Below are 26,455 nucleotides of genomic sequence, written 5' to 3'. Positions count from 1 at the left end.
TTTCAAAGACGAACAAATTGGCTATTCATTCAGAAGGATTAAATTCATACTCTTCTCAAGTTGTTCCTGTATTATCTTATTGATGGTCAAAAGAGGAAGGTGATAGTGTCATTTGCAAGCAAATTAAAAACCCTATGGAATCGATTGTGCAAGCTATTCAACAAGAAAATCCAGTGAAGCAGCACAGGGTTACTCTCTACGCAGCAAGAGTAGAGCCAAGAGAGTTGTCACCAACTTGAAGTCATTGTATTTACTTCTCTAGAGAAAGAGATTTCCAATACGACGAGGGGAGCTGAAATTTCTCAAAGAGGAAGATCGAGGCCCTTGCCCACCTCCACTCCAATCACCTGAAGAATCCCTTTGTTTATTATCTGACCAAAATCAAGACAACGATCATCAAGGTGTGCAAAAAATGATGCCGGGTTTTACTAGAATAATGCCATAGAGATTACGACCGAATATTAATTGACACCCAAAGTAATACCACGGAACCTTGTCCGGTGTTTGGTTGGCTCCATTAACTTAAATTTGATTTATAATTTGTGGGATTATTTGACGAGAGTGCTCTCAAAAGACTTGCCAACTCATATTATGAATAACCACTATCATGAAAATTGAAATCTTCCTAATTAAACATTCTTAAAATGTCTTAAGAGCACTGTTAACAAAATCGGATTTTATAAATCAATTTAATATGCTATCTCCTTTGTATCTAGCATTACTAAATTTAACAACCACAACGCCAGAGCGTCCTTGAACAAAAAGGAGCAAGAAATTATGCTAAAAGAAAAGAGGCTGACCAGTTCGACAATGAATGTCCCGATGAGGCCAATCATGCAAGCTCTGGAGTTCCAAACCTCGGCAGTTCTTGTGAATCCGAGAAATGGAGCCTGGAACTTGGGCTCTACTTTCGGCACTTCCACCTGCGCTTCCAGCAATCTAAAATGAGCTGAAATTCTAGAGAGAGAGAGAGAGAGAGAGAGAGAGATGATGGTACCCCAGAGGGAAGCTTGGCAGCTCGGACCCTGAGAGAGAGGGGTTTTCTGGAGGCTTGGTTGGGACTGTGGAGGATGAGGAACTGGTAACTGTGGCGGCCTCCATGGAAGATCGTCGAAGCTCTGGTCGTGGGAACAAGAGAAGGAGATGAGTGGATGGTAAAAGAAGCAGCCATCTCTCTCTCTCTATCCGGTCCTCCAGAAATTTCTGGCTTGTCGGCTGCTTGTTTTCTCCCACATTCCCCCTATCTATTAGAAAATGTGGACGATCAGTCCCTGAATGTACACTGATTCTTCAATCTGGCCCTCATATTCATAGTTTTCGCAATTGAATACCCATATGCTTGAAATGTTTCCTAATTAACTCTTTTAGTCGTCGATTCTGGCAAATCAACCTTGATGTGTTTGTCGATCCCCGTCAAAATCTTTGGTATGTGAAACAAAAAAGTTGGTGTCATCCGAGGCAATCCAATTTGCGCCAATCAAATTGCATATACAACCGTTGTAAAAGGGCTTTTCCGTTTCTAGCACTATTGATTACTTTCACATCAAATGTCTGTCCGCATCACTGGCTTCAATTTGGCAAAGTTGGAATATGGAGTGGATTAGAAAAGTCTAATCAAGAACATGATTGCCTAAATTATCAGCTTGAGGATCATATTAAGAAATTATTCCAAGTAGCGCAACATTAAAATTGATTGATTTTCTTGATGCATTGTTTAAAAAAAGTCGTGGCATGGTCATATTAGTCACTGGATGATTCTGGACTAAAATAAATGTCTGACGTGGAAGCTCGTGAGCCGTCGATTCGCCAATGGATGACATGTGATTGGGGGTCCCGACGTGGATAAGGAGATGCAACTGAGATGTCATCAATCTTGGCCCAGATTTGTGGACCACAAAATTACTGGGCAAAAGGAGGAAGTGTTTATAAAAAAGAAAAGAAAAATACAAGGCCATAGAATAGAGGTTAAAAATTCTAAGTGGCAGTTGATTAGCCTATTATTATATAAATACATAAATTTTAACCACTGACCGTTGCTTAGAGCTTTTGTTCAAGTACCTCGAAATTTCATTTCGTTATATATCTGACGAACTATTGGGAGAAGTAAATTCTTTTTTTTCTAAAAATTAGCAAATATTGCACACATGTGTGGTTCAAAGGAAAAAAGAAAACGAATTAAATTTGTGTATAAAGTGATGAATATGAAAATGAATTTGGGAAAGATATTTAAATGGTAGAGATATGACAAACTTAAATTCAATTTTGGAAAAGAAGATATATACGAATTCACTTGATAATCATCTTTACTAATTAATTTATATTGTATATATTTTGTTGGACGATATAATGATAATACGCCTTAACCATCCACATGCATTCAATCTATTTTAAAGTATTATGTTTGAGATTGAACATTAATCATAGAGATGTCCAAAATAATTTGAATATGAAGAAGTCCATATGCTTATTAGAAGAAACTCTAAAGCTACAGGATTTGTTTTTCGTTATGGATGACAAGGGTGGGGAGGGCGACCGACACCGTACGCTTTTTAGGGTTATTATAAGGGTCGCACTCTGTCACGTGATTTTTTTTTCAAAATTGAGGTGACCAAATACTCAATGATTTCGAATAGTAAATAAATTTCAATGGAGGGTGATTAATGATCAATTAAGCGAATGAATTATGATGTGCTTTGAAGTCTCAAGGACATTGCAAATTTCGAATTACTAATTATGTACAAATAATAGATTGAAATTAACGAGGAAAGTTCATGAAACTTTATTGAATCGGAACATAGGGCTTACATTCTTGAAGGCCGTGCATTCTCCATGATTGAAACTGAACATGAACAGCTAATGAAGATGACTGAAATGCGTAAAGAAAGTAAAAAAGCTGACCAAATACGACCAAAAATGCTTTTATAGACAAAGATAAATATTGAAATCGAGAAACCTAATGTAATTTGAAATTCAAACTCAAACTCGAGCGGAACCTAATCTACTTCGATCCGCTATAAATTATATACTCATCATCGTATTTTCAAAGTCAAAAGGTTCCATCTTCAAAGATGTTTAGTTTGCTAATGATTATTAGTTTTATAATGTGCGATCTATCATTTATTCTTCTTATGTCTTTATATGGATGATCCAGTTTTGCCTTATGGTATTTCTCCATAGAAATTTATAATAATCTGGGCATAGAGATCATTTGTAACTACTTTCAATTCCTTAGTGACGGTCTATCCTAGATCGATGGATACTCCTTGACACAATCTGTAACTTTTGTGCATGCTTTGAGTCAAGCAATTGTCACCATTGTTTCATACCTCACTTGAATTCTATCAATTGAAAATTTAGCATCGATAAACTCATTACATGTTCCAACGATTGATCTTGTCAGTCAAGTGTATTGACATGGTCTAGTTTGGGCCATCCTCTTCTTTACATTTGAGCCTAATTTTTGGGTCTGATGTCAAGATACTTGCTATGATGTTTGATTTGAGCCATAATAACTCAGTTCACCTATGACTATACAAACCCATCACAACTGTGGAATTTGCCTTGGTTTTTCACCTTTTGGTACTAATGTGATGATAACATATTCCGTTAAAAAGGCTTTGCTCAATAATTGGGGACAAATGTAAAAAAAAAAAAGTCTTAAACCTTTTATATCTGTGCCAATTTAATCATAAAACTTATAATTTGGTGCCAATTTAGTCTTAAATCTTTTGATTTGGTACCAATTTGGTATTTTCAGTTAATTTTAGCCGAATTTTGCTGATGTAAACAACGGTCAGCTAACGTGGCAAGGCTCAAGGCGCGATGTAGATAATTTTTAATAATATTTTAATATTTTCGAAATTTTTATTTTATTTTATTTTATTTTATTTTATTTTTCATTTCCTTTTTTCTTTTCTTTTTTTGTTCTCTTTCCCCTTACTCCAGTTAGTCGCTGGACCTCAACGACCGACTAGAGACAATGGCCAATGAGGTCGAGATCAACCTCACCAACCTTTGGCGAGTCTTGCCAAAGGTCGTGCGGCAAGGGCGGCCTTGCAGACTGGGCGACAAGGCTCGCCTTCACCGAATTTGGCAAAGGTCAAGCCTCGTGGGCCATGGGTGAGGCCCAACCTCATTAGATCCGATAAGGTCAAGTCTCGCTTGGCCACTGGCCAAGGCTCAAGCCCTTGTAACTGTGACCTGCAGCCTCTAGTGAGGTCGACCTCAACCTCACCAGCCATTGCTTCTAGCCAATTGTCGAGGTCCGGCGACCGGTTGGATGGAGTAAAGGGGAGGAGAAGAAAAAAGAAAACATAAAAGAAAAATAAAATGAACTAAAATAATTCGAAAAATATTAAAATATTATTAAAAGTTTTCAATGTCAACTCCAATCATGCCACATCAGCCGACCAGTGTTCACATCAACAAAATTTTGCCAAAATTAGTCGGAAGGCATGAAGTGACACCAAATTAAAAATGTTTAAGATTAAATTAGGACTAATAAAATGTTTATAACTAAATTAGCACCTATGCAAAAAGTTTAGGATTTTTTTTATACTTTTCCCTCAATAATTGTGTTTATTAAATTGGAATTTGTAATTAGTAAAGACCAAGACAAATTTGAATTTATTTATTATATGGAAGGCAAAGGCCCAAGCAAACCCATTAATACATTAGCTGAATCAAACTTCACTTAAATATTTAAATAAATGAATTATGGGTCCAATTAGAACAATATTAATGTCTCACATCACACTCAATCTCTAATATGGATTGCTCCAACACAACTCATATGTGCATATGCGTAAGCTAAATCCAAATATCCCTTTGTACTAACATAAAAGCAAATTAGGATACACTAACTATTTCATATTGCACTAAATCTGCGATTAGGATCTCTAGCACTTGTACCCCGACGCACCGAATTCCAGGTCAATGTCGGAGATAAGATTCCTAGGCTTGACTATTCTTATGTACTTATCCTCTCAGCATAATGACATTAAACAGACGGTTGAAATTTGTGGGGACATGGTCCTTCTTCGTGAGCTTCCAGAAGAAATTTGTGGGGACATTGCGGTCATCGTACGCCATCGGTTACTGACTCGGCGATAACTGTGGCTTTGGGAAGACCACAAAACATCGACTAACGTTGACGGACGCCTTAGTCTACTTTGGCGGCTATCTAAAATGTGTAATTGGCGTACAGAAACAGGCGAGTCCCAGAAGATTGCTGATGAAAATCGGACCAATCAGTTAATCACATGACAGAGGTATAATACGACCCGGACCGATCAGTTAACCCCACGGCAGAGGATTCATTCTGAAGGCCGGCTGCATGCTCGTTAGGTGTGCACAAGTTGGGGCGCTGATGATTGAAATTGCATGAGTTTTAACTCGATGCTGGGCAAGTCTCTTGCATCATTATAGTAACTTCAAAGCCTCTGGCCATGTTCCTCGTGATTGTTCTGGCGGTTTCTCTCCTGGCCAATGCAGCAGCGAGTCCTGAAACCGGCGATTTCACGTACAGTGGTTTCAAGTCTGCAAATCTGAGCCTCGATGGTTTAGCTGTACTCACTGGCAATGGCCTCCTGAGATTAACCAACGTGACCAAACAGAAGGTAAGTCATGCCTTCTACCCCGACGCTATTGTGCTCAAGAACTCATCCAGTGGCGCTGTCCACTCATTCTCCACCACATTCGTCTTCGCTATAATTCCCAAATATCCAGCTCTAGGCAGTCATCGGTTCACCTTTGTGATAGCTCCTCGTAGAGAAATTCCTGGAGCTCGGCCTTTTTTTTTTTTTTTGGGCCTCTTCAACGAAACCAACATTGGCAATGCCACGAACCACATTTTCCCTGTAGAATTTGAGACGGTTCAAAACAATGAATATCAATGACATCCATGTTGGGATAGATGTCAATGGGCTGACTTCTGTAAAATCTTTCCTAGCTGGATATACCGAAAACAACATTCAAGGCTTCAGAAACTTGAGTCTGATTAGTGGTAAAGCAATGCAAGCCTGGGTGGATTATGATGGCGTGCAGAAACAAATCAGCGTGACATTAGCTCCTCTCAAAGTCGACAAACCGAACAGTCCCCTTTTGTCTCTGTCCTACAATCTCTCGCCAATATTCATAGAGACCATGTATGTTGGGCTCTCGTCTTCGACTGGCTCGCTCTATACTTATCAATGTTCTCATTACATCCTCGGATGAAACTTTAGGATAAATGGACAAGCTCAAAAGCTAGATTTGTCTCAACTTCCCAGATTACCCCATAGGAAAAAGAAGCAGAAATCCAACCTTCTCACTAGTGGACTGCCTTTCATATGTTTGTTTATTCTATCCATTCTAGTCTTTGCTGTGGCTAACGCAATAAGAAAACATAGGAAATTTGTTGAGGTTCTCGAGGATTGGGAGCGCGACTACTTTGACATCCTGAATGTTCGACTCTGCTTCGATTAAATGAAATGGACTTTTCATTGACTCGCCTATAGCCTTTTTCTCTGAGATGATCACGAGATAATTGATCTATCGGGTGAAGTCGTTAAGGGATATAAACGCGACAGACTTGAGAATTCAATCAGAAATCGACTGCTCGACCGTGATAATTAGCAAGGGTCAATACGACACTGTTACAATCGATTCGAGATCGGGAATAGGTCGATTCGATGGAATGGTGTGATTAAATGGTAGGTGATTCCACCTGATTGCAAAATTCGCATCGAACAGCACTAGTCTAATTTTTCTATTGATTATATACCATGTGCCAATAATTGAAATCTTGAGATTTTTACGACAACCGAGAATCACCAATGAGTCGGAGATGTACAAATGTGGATTGAAAATTATCAACCACGGGTCAACCGTGATAAATTTTCTAAAAGCTACCATGTAGGTTAGGTTACGCTAAAATCGCGTCCGAGAGTCACATCCTTTGAAGAATTTTCGGTGAGCCCAAAATTTTGGCGGAAAAATAAAAATTAGGCAAATTAAATCAAGGAAATTCGGATGGGCACTTTGGTGTGGAATTTTGGCTACCAAAGTGAGTTGTTTTGTGAGAGATTGAAGGGAAATTATTTTAGGCTGCTGCCATGGCATGTGTGACCAATAAATTAAAGTTGTTTGGTGAGGAATTGAGATGAATGGGTGCAAAATTCGTAGGGGCTGCTGGCTGCTGAATTTTGGGCACCAAATTGAAGTCCTTTGGTGAAGATTTGTGAAGCAAATGGCTTATGGGAGAAGCTTGGATAGCTAAGGGTAGAAGACTTTGAGGGATGAACACTTGAGTGCCTTGATATTTTGCTTGCAAGCCCATTGGCTCAAGCCAAGACTTTCAAGGCCATTGTCTCCCCTTGGTTCCCCTCTCTCCCTCTCCTTTCCTCCCCCCTTGGTTGACTAGCATAGCAGATCCACTGCATCATCTTCTTCTTCAGCTTCTTCTTCCTCCATTGTTGTTGAACCACCACCTCCAGCCCCTTGCCGAAACAACCAGCCACCGCCGCTTGTCCGAGCAGCCTGCGCCCCTTTCATCAGCCCGTGAGCCGAGCAACCGCCCAGACCAGTCCACGTCCTTAAATTGTCAATCCTCATCGCCGCCTCGCCGTCGGCGCCTAGCCGCCCAAGCTGCCACGCTCGCCCTACTCGCACCACCGAATCGCACTACCCGTCCCCGTGCCATTAGCCAAGCCGAACCGCCTCAGCCCCGACCGGTTCAGCCCTCCACCAAACCGGCCCCAGGAAGCAAACTATGAGGCTTTCTAGGCCTTTTTCAGCCCCTTCCGAACCTCCCTTGGTGTCGTTGTAGGCTCGAGTTTTGGTTGTCGTCATGCCGTTGTCGCCGTGAACCAATTTGTTCGCTAAACCGGTGAGTTAACCTCTTAAACTCTAATTAGGGGTTAATTTCACTTCAGAGAGGATTAGTTAGGTTAATTAGAGATTAGTGTAGTTAGTTCATGTAACTAGGTTAGCTAGGATTAGTTAGTTATGCTAAGGATTTAGTTAGGTTGTTAGTTAGGTGGCTTAGTTAGTTTAATTAGAGAATGTAGCTAGTTTAGTTAATTAGTTTAATTAGTCTAAGTAGATTAGCTAGATTAGCTTATGTTAATTTAATTACGTGTTTTAGTTTAAATATTTTGTAATTTATTTAATTAAATGCAATTTATTTAATTATTTATTAATTAGCGTAAATTATATCAGGATAGCCGGTTGTCAGAATTTCGTACTAATCATTGTGGTGTAGTTGATTTGTGAAATTGATTACTAATTTATGCAATTAGATGCTGAATGATGATTTTTGAATTATTATTTCAAAAATATGAAGTTTTGGTATTTAATTAGAAAAATACCGAGTGTTGGGTTTTGACACCAAAAATATTTTAAGTAGTATATAAAATCGTGGAATTTTTAAAAGAGAGTATACCGCGTTTTATGGTTCAATTTGATCGTGTGTCCACGCACAATTATTTTACCGGGTGTTTTTAATATGAAAAAAATAGGCCAAGTACATTATTTGAAATTGAGGTATTTGAGTGCAAAGCACGATGTCCTTGGGCGAAATTGGATATGCATGTGATCGCTATTGGAATCTGTTACGATGCGTTTATGCCGGATGATGCTTTTTTGGGAGTGCCCCTTGTCAACAGATGCTGGTCGCAGTGAAGGTTGGGCCGATGCTCCTTCGGGAATGTTGTCTAGATGTAGACATTGCTATGCTCGATGAAGCGACACGACGCCTGGTTATGCCAGATGATTGCCGACTGTTGAGTTGGCCATGGCCGTTGGGTTGTAATTAATTGAAATGCTTGAATGAGTGAGATAATTGTGCTAAATTATAGGAAAAATTGTGTGGCACAGAATGGGACGTGTCATAACGATTTGACCTTATAATCATGACCCCTGTAATTGATTGATATATGAGTTGAAGTGTTCCAATTATTGAGTGCACTTACTGTATGCATATATTATATGAGATGTACTAATGTGTAGAGAGGTGCTGAGGCGAGGTAAGTTTTGTATGGTGTATGATTAGGCTGCCTCTAGATGAATTATCTTCCTAATTGGGGTTTAGGATGTAGACTCGCTGAAACATTGTCTCACCCCGTTGTGGTTTAAATTTTTACAGGTCCTTAGATGGAGGTACGGCATGTACGTTATGTCCCACGGATGGACTTTCAGCACTCCTATTTTCCTATACCCGGGACTTACCTAACCCGTGAGTTGGTTGAGTCCACGGTCTGGGTCAAAGAAGGCTTACCTTAGTTGGTACCTCATCGATTCAGAGTGCGGTTCATCAACTTTCCTCAAGGGGGTCGGGAGGGCCTCCCATCGGGACTGGGGATTGGGAAATAGGGCATCCTATGGACATCAATACCCCTGATGGTGTCGTGGAGGACCTGGAGCCCATGACTGAAGAGTCCAGAGTGTAGAGGACTTAGTACCTCTTTTTGGATTCAGACCGCTATATTTAACTTTGTAGGACTTACCTGGTTTGTTTTATAAAATATGTTTTGTGTAAATTGACTGTCCTACTTTTCTATCCCATGTTGGTTGTTGTTTGGAAATTGTTATTTTGCTTCCGCATATGCATAAATCATTTGGGTTGGCGACGCGTCTTGGAAACATTGCAACTTAGTCGACCTGCGAGGGATGTGTGTGTGCCCAGGGTTCAGGGCGTGACAACTACAGTCTGCATAGGTTCAAGTACAAAGATCTCTATGTTGCCACAAAGGGGTTTGGGATGAGGAGCTATTAGGAGCTGGTGGATCTGGTAGGGTTTATAGAGGGGTATTACCCACCACGAAAACTAAGATCGCAATGAAGAGTGTTTCTCATGAATCGAGGCAAGGGATGAGGGAGTTCATTGCGGAGATCATTGGTATTGTTCGGCTTCGTCATCGGAACATCGTAAAGCTTCTCGGTTACTACCGTCGAAAGGGTGAGCTGTTGTTGGTTTATGACTACATGCCCAATGGAAGTCTAGACAATTACCTCTATAACCAACCAAAGGTGACCCTCAATTGGGGCCAAAGGTTTAGAGTGATCAAATGTGTTGCATATAGCCTCTCCTATCTCCATGAAGGATGGGAACAAGTAGGGATTCACAGATATATCAAAGTTAGCAATATCTTGTTAGATTCAGAACTGAATGGGAGGTTAGGAGATTTCGGGCTTGCGAAAATATACAATCACGGCACAGATTCCCAAACCACCCATGTGGTGGGAACTCTTGGATATTTGGCCTGGAGAACACTCGAACCGCCAGGGCCACTACAGAACGGACGTTTTTGCGTTTAGGGCATTTTTGCTCGAAGTTGCTTGTGGAAGAAGGCCGATTGAGGCTAAGGAGAAGGAGGATGTAATATTGGTGGACAGGGTGTTTTCTTGCTGGGATGAGGGTGGCATTCTAGAGGCAAGAGATCCAAATTTAGGGACAGACTTTGTGGCGAAGGATGTGGAGCTAGTGTTGAAACTTTGATTGATGTGCTCTCATTCAGAGCCAACAGCGAGACCAAGAATGCGTCAAGTAGTGCAGTACATAGAAGGGGATGTCGCAAAAATAGTGCAAAACGACATCGATTCAGACATTCGTTTGCCTTGGATTACAGAATGGAGCTAAATCCAAAATATTCTTCAAATCCAACCCTAGATATAGGAATTGGGGCAAAATTAAATTTGTTGTCTGTGTTTTGAGTGACTCAAATTAGTCTTATTTACCATGCTTGCCTACTACCAAAAGCTGTTGAGGTAGAGATTTGGAAGCTAAAGAAATTAATACATCTGAGGAACAATTTGGAAGAAGTAAATTCTTTGATTTCTTTTCTTTAATAACTAGTGAAATTGTTAGATCAAAAAGAGAGAAAAAAAAAAAAACGAGCGAAATTGCACGCGCCTATGTGTGTTAAAGGAAAGCATAAATTTGCATGTAGAGATGATAAAAGTGAAAATTAATCTGAGAAAAAATAAATGGTAGAGAGATGACAAATTCATAGTTCTTTTTTGAGAAATAAGATAGTTTATCTATTTTGTAATACCATATTATTATCATACATCTTAACAATCCACGTGCCATTTTATGTATTTCTTACTGATACTTTTGGGATTGGGGAAAAGTGCCAAAAAAGTCCTAAACCTTTTGTTATTGTGCCGATTTAGTCATAAACCTTTTTTTTTGTACCGATTTAGTCCTAAATCTTTTTAAGTTGTATCAATTCAGTCCTTTCCGGCCAATTTGGCCGGATTTACTGATTGGACGCCGCCGGCTAACATGGATAACTTGTAATAATATTTTAATATTTTTGAATTTTTGAATTTTTATTTTTTGAATTTTTTTATTTTTTTATTCTCTCTTCTTCCTCCCCGGCCGCCGCCAAGGTCCGGCGACTAGCTAGAGGCGATGGCCGGCGAGGTCGAGGTCAACCTCGCCGGCCACCTCGCCGGGTCGCGGGGCGGCCTCGCGCGAGGCGGGCGAGGCTCGCCCTCGTCGAATCTGGCGAGGTCGAGCCTCGCCCTTGGCCTCGCCCGGATCCGGCGAGGGCAAGCTTCGCCCGCCCGCGCGAGGCCCTCGAGGCTGGGCGGCGAGGGCGAGCGCGCCCGCCCGCCGGATATGGCGGCGAGTCGGCGAGCGGCGGTGAACGGCATCGGGCGGCGGCATTGCGGTGGTGGTCTCACATGGCCGGGGTTTCCTCGGCTTGGCCGAGAGAGGACTCTCTCTCTCTCTTAGGTCCCGCCCGGATTGAACGCCCTCGGATCTTGAACCGAATCATTGAAGACCGCGAGCTCCGGCCTAGTCCGACCAACGCAAGGCATAAAAAGGACCGAGGCCTACCGGAGCTTCGGCGCTTGAAACTAGGCGCGGCCGTAGGGCCGACGGCCGCGGCTCAGTGGGTGGCCGCCAGCTACCCTCCGACTCTCTCCCCCCTCGAACCCCTCACTCGCTAGATCCAGATCCGGCAGCCGGCGGGGCTCGCCCTCGCCGGCCATAGGTGAGGCTCAACCCTTGCTAGATCCGACGAGGGCGAGCCTCGCCGCCCGCTGTTGACACTCGAAATTTTATCTTTTTTTTTAACATCCATTGTTTGCAAAAATATAAATAAAAAAAATTAAAGAGCCAAAAAGAAAACAAAGAAAACAAAACAAAAAGAAAAAAAGAAAACAAAAAGAAAAAAGGAAATGAAATGAAAAGAAAAAAATAGAAATAAAAAGAAAACAGAAAGAAAAAAGAGAGAAAACAAAAGAAAACAAAGAAAGAAGAAAAAAAAAAGAATATAAAATGAGGGGGCCATTCAGAAGGAAAAGGGGGCTTCTTTTTTCCGCTCGATCTCTCACTCCTGTTCTCTCTAGCGAAATTTTCTTTTTTGGGGCTCTGGGTAAAACGCGAAGAACAGACTCGCACTCGGGCCTTTTCGCCGTAACAACCTACTCTCTCTGGGCTCTTCCTCGATCAAACTCCTCCGATCTCCCTTCCTTCTCCTCCTCCTCGCCGGAAACCCTAGGCTAGAATTTCTTGATCGGATGCTCCCCGGCTTTTTTTCCCGAAGATCTGAGACTCACTCGTTCGATGAAGATAGAGCATCTGCCGGTCGAAGAGCTCGAGGTGTGAGACTCGGACTCACGCCGAGATCGGAGATTTTCCATAGCGCCTCGGAGATCTGCCGTCTTCGTCCGTTCTTCGCTGAGTATCCCTCGCCGGTGTAGCTCCTCCGAGGTTACTACTTCGAGCCCAGGCAAAAGAGCCGCCGCGGCACCTGTCGTCAACGCTGTGAAGGAGGAGGCGATCGAGTCCCCCGTCGTCGAGCTGACCGCCGATTCCAAAGCCCCGTCCTTGGCATCTTCTAAGCTGATCCTTGTCGCCAGAGACTCTAGTGGCGTTGGTACGTTGTTTCTTCTTTCCGGTGATCTCTGTCCTCTCTTGAAGTTTTGTTAATGTAAAAACTTGTCTAGGTTTGATATTTGAACCGGACGAGCTCTAGATTCTGAAATGACGATGCTCTGACAAGACGATTTTGTTTGTGGATCTTTCTTTAGCTGCTTTTGTTTATCGTGACTATGATATATCCAACCAAGTATGTGCGCTATGTTTTTCTTTGACCTTCGGTGATGATATGGAGACGAACTGTTGACGTATTCCTGTATCTAGATCATTAGATGAAAGTGTCCGCCATATGTTCGATGATTTTTCTAAATAAAGCTAGGGTACGAATTTAAGTAAAGTTCTTGCATGTTAGCATCTGGTTGATGATTTAATGTTCAAACTAAGGTGTATTTGTTTGATCTCCTCATTGGGCCTTTGAATTGATCTATTGTTTTGCTCTGTCGAGTCTCTGTTTGTGCGTTGCTTGTTTGGTCCCTGCTCATTTTCATTCTCAGCTTTAGTCCATTTCATTGGCCTCATTCCACAACAATTATTTGATAATTGATCTTAAGTGGTGATCAAGAATCGCATGTACGAAAACTGAAATTGATTGCGACATTTTTTCTCCAAGTTTGAGTAAAATGAATTGATCTGGATGCTCATCATGTTCTGATTTTGTCCACCAAGAGTGAATATGAATTACATGTTCTATTATGAGAGGAATGGCGCAAATGATGTATGTGTGTACACATTGATAAGCGCCTTAATTTGATGATCAATGATCATGAACTTGAGGTTGATTGAGTTTGATTTCTATTAATCTGCAATTTCGTGTCTTTGTGATAGACTTTCTGTTTTGGCTTAAATGAGGTGATAGATGAGGCTTTCTGGTCTTGAGCCCTTTTAGACATAGAAAATAGACTTCTCAAGCTTCGATTTGATAGTTCACATGCCCTGAGAGGACGTCATTTGGTTCTGCAGTAATTTTTTTTTGGTTGAAAAGTTGTTCTGCTCTGATATTCTGTTTCTTTCGCTGATCTGACCTTCTGTGCAAATGACTTGATATGAGCTGGTTGTTGTGGTTTTCTGTGTTCGAAGTCTTCATATAGGTTGAAGATGGTTCGATTATCTTTCCAATGAGCTATAGAATGCCATAATCTGACTTCATTTAATATGATTTTTTGTCTGTCCAAAGTCTGGTCCAGAATCTGCCAAATGTTTGTCTCTCTGTTTCAGATGACCTTCTGTGTAAATCACTTGATATGAACTGGTAGATGATGTTATTAGGACTTAATAATGTCTTCTAGATAATTGTACTAGGCATCTCAAGCTTTAAAATGACATATTGCATGCCTGAATCGGCCATCATTTGCCCTGCCTGATGCTTCTTGCAAAGAGCACTAATCTGCTGATGTGTTCTGCTTGTTATGATCTGATCTGACCATTTATACAAATGGCTTTGCTTGAGCTAGAAAAAGACTTAAATTGCAATTGTCACCTAATAGGAATTCGTAAAGGACACCTTAAGCTTTCTAACGATGCCTAGTTTGTCCAATTTGCCCATCATTTGCCCTGCTTTTCTTTTTTTTAGATCAAGTTTTGAAGTCTGAATTTGTCTTGACCTGCAGTGCTGTCTTGTCTCTATGAATCTGACTGTCTACCAATTTTGTGTGATCTTATACATAATGATCTTGAGGATAAATTCTCAATGAAAGCTGTTCATAATGTCCATATCCATCCTATGCTAAAATTTCAGAATTTTTAAGGTCAAGTAACCTTAGGATTCATGACGACATGTAGCAATTTAAATTGTTATGCATTTTGCTTCTTAGTTCCAAGTCACTTTGTAATGTTAATGACTTGTGTGACTTCTTTGCATTCTGATTTAGGGTTAAATGTTTACCCAAACCTTTTTCGCATTCAACCTTATGTCATCTGCAAGTTTCACATTTTTGTACATTGTCTAGGTGGTCTTACGAACCTTTAAACATGCATTGTATTTTGTCCTATTTGTGACTTGAATTTGCTGGATTCATGTTCATGACCGATGCCTATGTCTATTCGTTATAGTAATGATTTCTATGCGTTGTCTTAGTCACATAAGATGAGACAGGGGATCATTGTTTCTTAGATTAGGTTTAGATTAGGACCCTGGAGATGGACCTTTGCGTGAAGATGGTGGAGGTCGATGTCCACTCCGACCGTTATCATGTAATGCTCATTTTCCCGACATATGTCTCAGGTTCCATTCGTTGTATAAAACCCGACGAGTTGCGGGTTTGCTTTCTTTTCTTTTTAATTGTTTTCTCTTTTATATTTTTTAGACCGCCCGATAGATTTCTTGTTTTTCCTTGATTGCTTACTTAATGTTTTGCAATTTCAATTTCATTGGTTGTTTTCCTTTCTATTTTTTTAGAAATAGAATAGAATGAAAGTAATTTACCACGCATGATTATTTAGTATAGAATTGACGATCCTGAAAATATAAAAAGAAATGCATGGACATGTTAGGAAAAAACACAACATACTGTTTAGGTACCGAAATGACACTAATAGCAATATTAGCGTAACCCAAGTCCCCGAACCTAGATATCTGTTTGCGTAGGAATCGAGGAATACTCCCGATCCTTGATTGGGTTTCTAGCCACCCCAAAAATGAGGCTAGTGGCGACTCCTCGTATATTTCTTTTTAGGTTGTTAAATACCTAGATCATAGAAATAAATCTGCGCTTGTCATGCATGGGTATGAGCTTGGGAGAGCTCGCGATCTTGAGATCAAGTACCCCTAAACCTGACCTTTTCCCTCCTTGGATACATTTCGAGGGGCGGCGAGATTGGGTCGCGACCCCCGCGTGAGGCCGCCCGCAGCCACCGGCGAGGTGGCCGGCCAGTCGAAGGTTGACCTCGACCTCGCCGGCCGTCACCTTTGGCCAATCGCCGAGGTTCGACGACCAGCCTGAGAAAGAAGAGCGTAAAAAAAATAAAAAAATATTAAATATTAAAATATTAAAATATTATTAAAAATTGCCCATGCCGCCAATCGACCGGCACTGCTTGCGGGCCTGTCAAGAAAATCCGGCCAAAATTGGCCGGAAATGACTGAATTGGCACAACTTAAAAATGTTTAGGACTAAAACTGCACCAAAAAAAGGTTTAAGACTAAATCGGCATAATGACAAAAGGTTTAGGACTTTTTTGGCACTTTTCCCTTTGAGATTGAAATCAATCACAGAGATGTAAAAAATAATGCAATTATGATATAAAGCACTCCATATACTTATTTAAACAAACTTTAAAGCTGCGGACTTTGTTTTTAAGGGTGGGGAGGGCGACCATAATTGGCCTTCTTAGCATCACCATAAGGGATCCATTCTATTACATAAAATTTTGTAAGTTTGTGGTAGCTAGAGGGGTCGAAATATTTTCTAACTCATGTTTCTTATGACTGGGTTGTATATGGATTGTAAATATTTAGAGGGCTGGGTGAAAGTGAGTTCAAAAAGTTGAAGTTGAATTAGATGGGGTCGAAAATGGGTCCATTTTAAAAAATTAGGTTGAATCAGTTGGGTCACAACTTCTGTATCCTCTGTGCATGAACAGAGATGCACCGAGATGCACCACCACTGATCTTGGCCTTTGCAAGTGGCCGCAACACTTGTTGTCATGCCGCGGCCGCCTACCTCCATCGTCCACCTCCGTCGCGTCTCTTCCCCTCACTCAGGTCTGATCTAAGTAAGCCATTTCCATCATTCTGTTTTCGTATTTTTCTTGTCTCGGTTTTCATCGTCTCCCTCTGGCCTCGACAATGGATCCTCCTTGCCTCCTACTTCAATGTCGCACCTCACCACCTCAATCTGAGGCTGACCAAAGTGCTTGACCAAGTCTCTCGTTTTGTCGAGTCTATTTCTACCGCCATGGTAGTCTGTTACATCTTCTTTCAACCCTAAATTCACCGATTCTCCACCTTTGTCTTCGTAATGGCAATTTCCCCCTACTTACACTGCATTCCACCCCATCGCAACTCTCTCTACTCTAATTTCAACTACAAGATCCATGTTCTGCTTCGCATTGGTGGCCTTTCTTCCATCCGTCTCTTTCCTCATGTTCTCCATGCAATTATAGCCCATTCACTATGAATTTCTCTAGCCATATCTATCTTTCCATCCTCCCAAGCTCTATCTTCACCTTTCTGTTTGTAATCCTTGCATGCATGAACTCTCTGCTTCCCATCTCATCATCCAAAGCGCATTTCAGCTCAATTTTAATTTTTTACTATCATCGCATCTAGTGCTTTCTTTCTCGGTGTTTGCATGTCGCCACAACTCATCTTCCCTCTATAATTTCCATCGCCGACTCTCCTCACCAAGATGATGCTCGGTTGCTGCTCTCTACCAACGACTTGGACGACTCTGGCCTGAACAAGGCGTGGACATCTGGGAAGACGAAGTACCGCCAGAGAAACTGCAAGAATGCAAACTCACATTAATCGGTAAAATTTTGTCCAATCCTACTATCAACTTTCCAGCTTTTCAGAGTACCTTAAGAAGAGTCTGGCGCAATGACTATGTTGAAATCTCTCAACGCGAAGAAGGATTCTATATCTTTAAATTCAATATTGAAGGGGAAAACCAACGCATCCTAGACAATGGCCATTGGTTGTTTGGACATCACCTGATTATTCTAAAACCCTGGTTGCCCAATACCCCTTTGCACTGCTATGACTTTACAACTTGTGTGTTTTGGGTGCAAATTTATGGTCTTCCTCTAGAACGATGCATTGAAAATATGATTACAAAAGCTGTCCGACAACTTGGCACGATTCAGGAGGTGAGAATTGAAGGCAATGATAGTTCTTCAGTTAGATCGCTAGTGGGGTTAAAGTTGAACTCAATCTAAAAGAACCTCTCGCAACTGGGTAAACTTATCGGGGTGGTGGACGGGAAACACATATGGCTCGACTTTAGATATGAACGTCTATCACATTATTGTTATTCATGTGGTATCCTTGGCCATTATGCCATGTATTGCAATGACATCCCTTATGATGCAACAAAAATCGAAGGAACTGATAACTTGTCTTATGGTAAATGGTTGAGGGCAGAGGTCAATCAACATAGTCCATTCTGGTCTGCGTTTTATAAGCAATATCCGAATCAAGAAGATGTTGAAGAAATAGTACTGTAAACTCAACTCGCAGATAGCTCCTTTACTCCTTCCATCTCCTCGCCTTCATAAGCAAAAGATTCAAGAACAAAGGGGCAAATAAAGCGAACAATCATCAACTATGCCGCAGCCTTCTCCTCCCGCCGACCTAAAACAAATCTCCTATGTTCAACCAAACATGTTACCACACGGTGCGGCAGAGGATTCCTCCATCTGCAAGAAAATCAAGACTCCTAGGTCAATCTCCAAATCTAGTCCACTGAAAAAAAAAACCAAAAGATATAATCCTTATGGGACTTCTTCTAATGCAAATGCAATTCTCGATGACTCAACTCTCCTAGATACCCCTATCTTTTCCACCGGGGGTTGGAACATGGGCCGAGGTGGCTTGCCTAAAAGCCACCACATGACAAATGAGGATCATAAGTTGGAATTGTCAGGGGCTAGGCAATCCCCTGAAAATTCAAGCATTAAGGGCCCTTGTGGCCAGCGAAAGGCCTAATATCGTTTTTTTGATGGAAACGAAAAATCAAGAAATGATGATCCAGAATCTCAAGAGAAAGCTGAAGTTTTCAAGTTCTTTTGTTGTAAATCCTATGGGTTTGGCTGGAGGTTTGGTAATCTTTTGGAATGACCAGAGGTGACTTTAACGTTGAGCATTCTACTTGCCACTTCATCGACACAATTTGTACCGAGAATTAAACAAGCTAAAACTATGAGACTTACCTCTTCATGCACCTTCGATATACCATCATAGACAGCAAGTCTGGGCAGATATCAGATAGATTCGAACTTCAAGTTCCTTTCCATGGGTGTGTATAGGTGATTATAATGACATTATTTATCACTGGGAAAAGCAGGGCAAAAAGATTATGGAGTCATATAGATTAAATTCCTTTCGAGAGTTTGTGAATGATTGCATGTTTATGGACATTGAAAGTAAGGGTTGCTTTTACACATGGGTGAACAAAAGAGATGGTGATGAAGCTATTAAAGAAAGGCTAGACAGGGCCATGTGCACAATTGAATGGAGGTTAGCTTACCCGGGGGCAGAAGTCTTTGCTTTCCCTGCTTTAGCCTCCGATCATAGTCCTCTGCTCTTACTCACTGAACCGAACTCTTCTAAAAGGCAGAAAACTTTCTTCTTTGAAGCTTTCTGGCTTCAAGAGAAAGATCAGTAAATCGATCATTAGCAATGCATGGGCTTCATCAGAATGTGACCTCAATCCTTGACCAGAAGCTTCAACGCACTTCATTTGCTCTTGCCAAGTGGAGTAAATCCCTTCTCAAGAACAACCAACAACAAGTCTATCTATTACAATAGCGATTCTGAATTACATTAATCAACCAGTCCTACCTATGACAAAGCACTTGTATCTAGCCTACAAGATGAAATTCACAAAATATGGCGAGAGAGGAAACATATTGGGCAATGTGTTCGAGGATACAATGGCTACGAAAGGGCGACAAAAATACAAAGTTTTTTCATGCAACGACAATCCAACGCAGACAAAGAAATCGCATCAGCATGTTAAAAGAAATCTCCTATGTTCAACCAGCTGATGTTACCACACAGTGCAGCAGAGGATTCCTCCATCTGCAAGAAAATCAAGACTCCAAGGTCAATCTCCAAATCTAGTCCACTGGAAAAAAAAACCAAAAGATATAATCCTTATGGGACTTCTTCTAATGCAAATGCAGTTCTCGATGACTCAACTCTCCTAGATACCCCTATCTTTTCCACTGAAGGGGTTGGAACATGGGCTGAGGTGGCTTGCCTAAAAAAGCCACCACATGACAAATGAGGATCATAAGTTGGAATTGTCAGGGGCTAGGCAATCCCCTGAAAATTCAAGCATTAAGGGCCCTTGTGGCCGAAAGGCCTAATATCGTTTTTTTTGATGGAAACGAAAATCAAGAAATGATGATCCAGATCTCAAGAGAAAGCTGAAGTTTTCAAGTTCTTTTGTTGTAAATCCTATGGGTTTGGCTGGAGGTTTGGTAATCTTTTGGAATGACCAGGAGGTGACTTTAACTGTTGAGCATTCTACTTGCCACTTCATCGACACAATTTGTACCGAGAATTAAACTGCTAAAACTATGAGACTTACCTGTCTTCATGCACCTTCGATATACCATCATAGACAGCAAGTCTGGGCAGATATCAGATAGATTCGAACTTCAAGTTCCTTTCCATGGGTGTGTATAGGTGATTATAATGACATTATTTATCACTTTGGGAAAAGCAGGCAAAAGATTATGGAGTCATATAGATTAAATTCCTTTCGAGAGTTTGTGAATGATTGCATGTTTATGGACATTGAAAGTAAGGGTTGCTTTTACACATGGGTGAACAAAAGAGATGGTGATGAAGCTATTAAAGAAAGGCTAGACAGGGCCATGTGCACAATTGAATGGAGGTTAGCTTACCGGGGCGTGTCTTTGCTTTCCCCGCTTTAGCCTCCGATCATAGTCCTCTCGCTCTTACTCACTGAACCGAACTCTTCTAAAAGGCAGAAAACTTTCTTCTTTGAAGCTTTCTGGCTTCAAGAGAAAGACTGTAAATCGATCATTAGCAATGCATGGGCTTCATCAGGAATGTGACCTCAATCCTTGACCAGCAAGCTTCAACGCACTTCATTTGCTCTTGCCAAGTGGAGTAAATCCCTTCTCAGCAACAACCAACAACAAGTCTATCTATTACAATAGCAGATTCAGAATTACATTAATCAACCAGGTCCTACCTATGACAAAGCACTTGTATCTAGCCTACAAGATGAAATTCACAAAATATGGCAGAGAGAGGAAACATATTGGGCAATGTGTTCGAGGATACAATGGCTACGAAAGGGCGACAAAAATACAAAGTTTTTTCATGCAACGACAATCCAACGCAGACAAAGAAATCGCATCAGCATGTTAAAAGATGAGCACCTTGGCTGGATTCGTGATTCTACTCAGCTTAAGTGCATAACGCAAACATATTTCGAACAACTCTATCGCTCAACTGGCTTTAGAGATTATGCGCCTGTTCTTACGCAATGCCCCCCAGTGTCATCACAGCGAGACATGAATGCAAGTTTAACTGCAGTTGTTACTAGGGAGGAAGTTAAGCAGGCTGCTTTCCAGCTTGGAGCCAACAAAGCCCCTCGTCCGGATGGTTTTAACGGGTTATTCTTTCACAACCACTGGGATATTATTCAAGAGGACATATATATATATATATATATATTAGTCAATAATTTTTTCAATTCAAGAGTGATGCCCTCTACTGTTAATAGAACTCTCATTGCTCTTATCCCCAAGGTTCCACATCCGGAAAGGTTAGAACAGTATCGCCTTATTAGTCTATGCAATTTCATATACAAAATCATTTCTAAAGTGTTGACCAACCGTTTAAAGCAGTTTCTCTCAGAACTAATCTCAACAGAACAAAGTGCTTATGTCAGAGGTAGATAGATTCAAGATAATATTATGGTTGTGCAAGAGGTTTTGCATCATTTAAAAATCAGCAAAAGAAAGAAACATTTTCAAGCGGTTTTAAAGCTAGACATGCATAAAGCTTATGATTGGGTTGAGTGGGATTTTTTAGAGGACTATCTTAAAAAACTGGGCTTCCATGTTCAATGGGTTCAGTGGGTGATGCAATGTGTCACCACCGCCACATTCAGTGTTAAATTTAATGGTGAATTTTTGGAATACTTCCATCCTACAAGGGGTCTTAGACAGGGGGATCCACTATCTCCATATTTATTCATTCTTGTAGCCAACCTCTTATCTACTCTCGTGCATCAAGCTGTCCAATCAGGCACTCTCAAAGGAATCAAATTGAATAGGTACTACCCTACCATTTCCCATTTATTTTTTGCGGACGATGCAATCTTCTTCTTGAATGGAAGTACCCTAGAAAGCCAAAATATAGCCAATATTTTACATCAGTATTGTCTTGCTACGGGCCAAGCTATGAACAGAAACAAATCTGGTTTATTATGTGGTAAGGACTGTCCCCTTATTTTACAACAAAACCTTGCTGCTAAGTTAAGAGTTCCTGTTATATCTAAGATAGGCAAGTATTTGGGTATTCCATCTGACTGGGGTGCGTCTAAGAAGGATATGTTTGCATGGATTTTGGGTCGTGTTAGTGCCAAACTTGAAGGATGGAAAGAGCACTTTATTTCTAAAGGAGGAAAGGAAATCTTGTTAAAGATGGTAGTGCAGGCTCTCCCGCAATACGCAATGTCTATCTTTAAACTTCCAGTTTCTATATGTAAATCCATTGAGCAGAAAATTGCTAAATTTTGGTGGCAAACAAGTAGCACTACAATTGGTATTCATTGGAGAGCATGGGATATTCTAAAACAGAGGAAGGTAGAAGGTGGCCTTGGCTTTCGTGATCTATTAACCTTTAACAAAGCCCTCTTAGGGAAACAAGCCTGGAGATTTTTTCAAAACCCATCCTCACTATGGGTTAGATTTTTCAAAGGCCTATATTATCATTCTACCAATTTCTGGCATGCACGGAACAAGACCAATTCCTCTTGGGGATGGAAAAGCTTACTTTTAGGTCGAGATGCTATTCTTTCTAAGCTACAGTGGTCTGTTGGCGATGGACAGAAAATAAATATTCGAGAGGATAAATGGCTTACCTCTGGAATCATTGGCGGACTAGCTCCTCGAGCAGAATCCAAACTGGTTGCTGGTTTCATAGTCCCTCACAATCAGGTTTGGAATATCCCTCTTCTCCAACAGCACTTTGACCAACACATCGTTGAGGAGATTATTAATATCCCATTAAGTCATGCTCATTCAGCTGATCATCTTATCTGGACAGGCACACAAACAAAAAGTCGCATTCGCTTAAATCTCGCCTACCACATCCTCGGACAATCGCCTTCCCTACAAAAATCAATCTACCCTCATCCTCTTATCGCCCATCGCCCGTCTCTCGCGATATATCCGAATCTCAAGACCCCCTAGGATTAAAGTTTTATCTGGTCATTGTCATAATGCTCTCCCTACTAAAGCTAATCTCTTTCGAAGACACATCTTACCGGACCCTTTATGTCAGCTCTGTTCTATGCACACCCCTGAAACCACTGAACACATTCTGTTATTTTTCCCATGGACATGAAAAATCTAGTCTCACTATAGAGTACAAATTTATCATTCAGCCTACAACAGAAATCGAATAGATGCGTGGCTTGAGGAAGTTTTTGAAAATCAGTCAGGTTTACCTTCCAAAGAGATCATCGCCTCCATCCTCTGGCATATATGGAAGGCGTGTAACCATTTCACTTTTTGATAGCATCGAACAGCTCCTGATCAGCTTGTAGATGTGGCCCTCGTAGAAGCAACGCTGTACAGAAACTCTTTGCAGCAACCAGCCATTACGGAATCTGCTCTGCTCAACCCTAATCGACTTTGGACTCCACCGGATCAAGGCAGTTTTAAGGCAAATATTGATGGGGCTTTTACCTCTAATACCAACACCAGTGCAATTGCGTGTGTCCTCAGGGATCACACCGGTATTTTGATCGACGGATTTAGCAGCTTTGTTCGCGCGTCTTCAGCCCTGCAATGCGAAGTTCAAGCCCTAATTTCCACCCTCACTTATTTGCTAGAACAGGGCAAGGAAGAAGCTCACCTCATTATTGAGTCTGACTGTCTGACCCTCGTGGAAACGCTCAACGATCGCCGTTCATCACCATGGGAGATTCGAGCTTTTGTAGTAGACGTTTCTGTGTTGTGTCTCTCCTTTCCTCACTTGCGGATTCAACACTGCCGAAGAGAAGCTAATGTAGCAGCTGATTGGGCCGCTAAGGCCCACTCACGCAATTCTCTCTCACCAATTTGGCCCAAATTTCCTCCTGCAAAGTTAGTGACTTTACTATGTATCGACGCCCTATCTATGGGTTGTACATTTTGTCCTCCTTGAATGATAAAGATCATCGTTTCCGACCAAAAAAAAAAGTGCTTGACCAAGTAACGAGCTCTAACCATGGTAGCAAAAAACTCAATGGTTTCAGATAGTAATTAAAATTCAATAGAGGATGATTAATGATCAATTAAATTATTAAATCCGGCTTCAAATCAAAAGCAATTGAATTCTACTATGCTTTGAAGCCTCAAGGACTTTGCTAAATTCAAATCACTAATGATGCACAAACAATAGATTGGAAATAACAAGAAAATTGTGTGAAACTTTATTGAATCAAAACAAATAGCTCACATTCTTCAAGCTGTGCTTACTCAATGACTAAAACTAAACATTGGATACTAATGGAGATGACTAGAGTGCGTGAGAAGATAAAAAAATAAATAAATAAATAGAAGCATTAGGAAATATCACTAGAATGCTTTTATAAAAAACGAGATTTGGAATCAAGAAATCCAGTTTAATTCAAAATTCAAATTCACTCTCACGTAGAATCAATCTAATTTGATTTAGCTACGTATGACTTTCTCACCTTCGTTTCTTCTCAGGGTTCCACCTTCGAGATGACTAGTCTATTGTTGATTGTTACTTTTTCTGATGGGTTGCCATGATTTCATCATCATCTATCATTGATCTTCTTATGCTTTAAAGTGGATCATTCCTTTATTCTTCTTATCTTCATCCACATGGATTTCTAACTGTCTTCACTAGCGCACTGCTCAATACGTGATTTAGACCTGCTCTAGATTCCCTAGTGACGGGTGTTCCCTGGTTGAGGATCTTCCTTAACTCAATATTTAACTTTTATGCACTCTTCAAGTTAATCGATCGCTATGCGTGTCTTGTACTTCCCTTGAGTTATCCTCATTGAAAACACATGATTGGTGAACTCATAGTCAATGGACATTCCATCAATGGGCCTTATGGATCAATTGTATTATCATAGCCTAGTTTGGGCTATTAACTTCTTCGTGTTGGGCTCAAATTTAGGATTTGGGGGTTAATACAAACTATTTAGTCCACCTTAGGTACACGATAATATGTTTTCAACATGAAGATATCATCAATTCGTGGCACATGGCAAAAAAAAAAAAAAAAAAAGTTATTGTTTCTCTGTTTGTCACCTTTTAGTACATACATGCCAATAATACATTCCCTAGAGGTTTTCCTTAGTAATTAGGCATTTACCTGTACTTAAATATCTTAATCAATAAATTATAGGTCAACTTGAATAAACTATTCACATTATACTCAAATTTTAATATGAGAGATCTCTAGCACAAATCATACGTACACATGTACGAACTTATCAGATGTGCTCTCCTTTTATCTAAATATCGTTCTACATTACTATTATAAGTTAGATTTGTATTCACTCAAAAGCTACAATAAGTTTGGAGTCAATTAGTTTAATATTAATTTCTTTTAGAGTGCATTGAATCTTTGATGTGTCATCTTTTACACGTGCAACTTAACACACTAAATTTTCAGGTCGTTCTCAACATAGAATTATTAGGCTTTCCTACATCATGTAGTATCATGGAAGTCATACATGATGTCAAACACACTGCTGAACAAGACGAAACATCAACTCACGCTGACGGACGTATTGGTCTACTTCGGCCATTCTCTGAAATGTCGCAAATGTCGTGCCAGAGACGAGAAAATACTTTGACTACAATGTGCCAACACAAGAAATAGGAAAGATCACAAGGATGCGACACGTGTCCAAAATGCCCCAATTTCAGACTCTTTCTTCTTTGCACCTTCTCTCTCTCTCTCTCTCTCTCTTCATTCCAGAACGCATCTCTGGCTTCCGCTCTGGCCCCTTTCGCAAACCTTCGTGGGGCCGCAGCACTCGCCGTTGAGGAAGTCAGGGACGGAGTTCGTCGCAACGGGCCCGGCGGCAGCAGCGGCCGCGTTGAAGAAGGGCTTTAAAGGGATTCGCACGTGGCGGCCGGCGAGGGTGTTGGCAAGTGCACGTCCATGTCGCACGCGACTCACAGGGCGGAGGCGTCGGTCCTGCACGCGAAGGCTGCCGGCATGGGCTCGCACGCCTCGCACATCCACGCACGCTTGTGGCGGGAGGCGAGCTTGTTGGCGCCACGGACGCCGGCGTTGTAGGCCAGGCAGAGGAAAGCCGCGTCGGCCTCGCAGAACACGGTGGCCTTGGCGGACCTGCAGTTGTCGCACGGCCTGGCGCTGGCCAGCTGCCCTCCTCCGAAGCTCTTAGCCGCCGCAGTTCCATCGAAACCCATCGTCCCCCCTTGCCAAATGGCTTTGCTTCTTTGTTGCTGTTGCTAGTGCGGTGGTGGGCTCCGAGAGAGCGTGCAGAGGAGAGAGAAGAAAGAGTCCTAAGTTGGGGCCCACTTTGGGCACGTGTCGCATCTTTGTGGTCCTTTCTATTTGTTGGGTTAGGCCAATATTCTCTCGTACAGAGACGGGCAAATTACGGAAGAACTTCAAGTTTGTGAGAAGACTCGGAGCAATCAGTCGATCACACG

General features: G+C 41.3%; 1 protein-coding gene and 1 pseudogene across 2 annotated transcripts; one reads left to right on the top strand and one right to left on the bottom strand.

The window, feature by feature from the left end:
• LOC104426441 (light-harvesting complex-like protein OHP1, chloroplastic) lies at positions 1–1,237 on the bottom strand. Of its 2 annotated transcripts, none has more exons than XM_039304323.1 (3): positions 998–1,237; positions 801–923; positions 1–347 (listed from the first exon to the last, which is right to left on the bottom strand). In XM_039304323.1, the coding sequence occupies exons 1-3, from the start codon at positions 1,169–1,171 to the stop codon at positions 303–305; spliced, it is 342 nt and encodes a 113-aa protein (XP_039160257.1). In that variant the 5' UTR covers positions 1,172–1,237; the 3' UTR covers positions 1–302. The 2 variants fall into 2 exon arrangements, with proteins under 2 accessions (XP_039160257.1, XP_039160256.1); XM_039304322.1 differs by having other exon boundaries at positions 1–371; positions 998–1,235.
• Positions 1,238–5,447: 4,210 nt separating this feature from the next.
• LOC104427874 lies at positions 5,448–10,618 on the top strand (annotated as a pseudogene).
• The last annotated feature ends 15,837 nt before the right edge of the window (positions 10,619–26,455 follow it).

Source organism: Eucalyptus grandis, chromosome 11 (genome assembly GCF_016545825.1).
Source record: "Eucalyptus grandis isolate ANBG69807.140 chromosome 11, ASM1654582v1, whole genome shotgun sequence".
In the NCBI taxonomy this organism is placed as follows: domain Eukaryota; kingdom Viridiplantae; phylum Streptophyta; class Magnoliopsida; order Myrtales; family Myrtaceae; genus Eucalyptus; species Eucalyptus grandis.
Note: the sequence above shows the minus strand (reverse complement) of the source record. Positions and strands in the feature narration are given on the sequence as shown.

Coding starts and splice junctions, on each gene's coding strand:
- LOC104426441 (XM_039304322.1), bottom strand. CDS start 1,171: ATGGCTGCTTCTTTTACCATCCACTCATCTCCTTCTCTTGTTCCCACG. Junction 924..997: donor CTGCCAAGCTTCCCTCTGGG/GTACCATCATCT, acceptor CTGGAAGCGCAG/GTGGAAGTGCCGAAAGTAGA. Junction 372..800: donor GGACATTCATTGTCGAACTG/GTCAGCCTCTTT, acceptor GATTTTGGTCAG/ATAATAAACAAAGGGATTCT.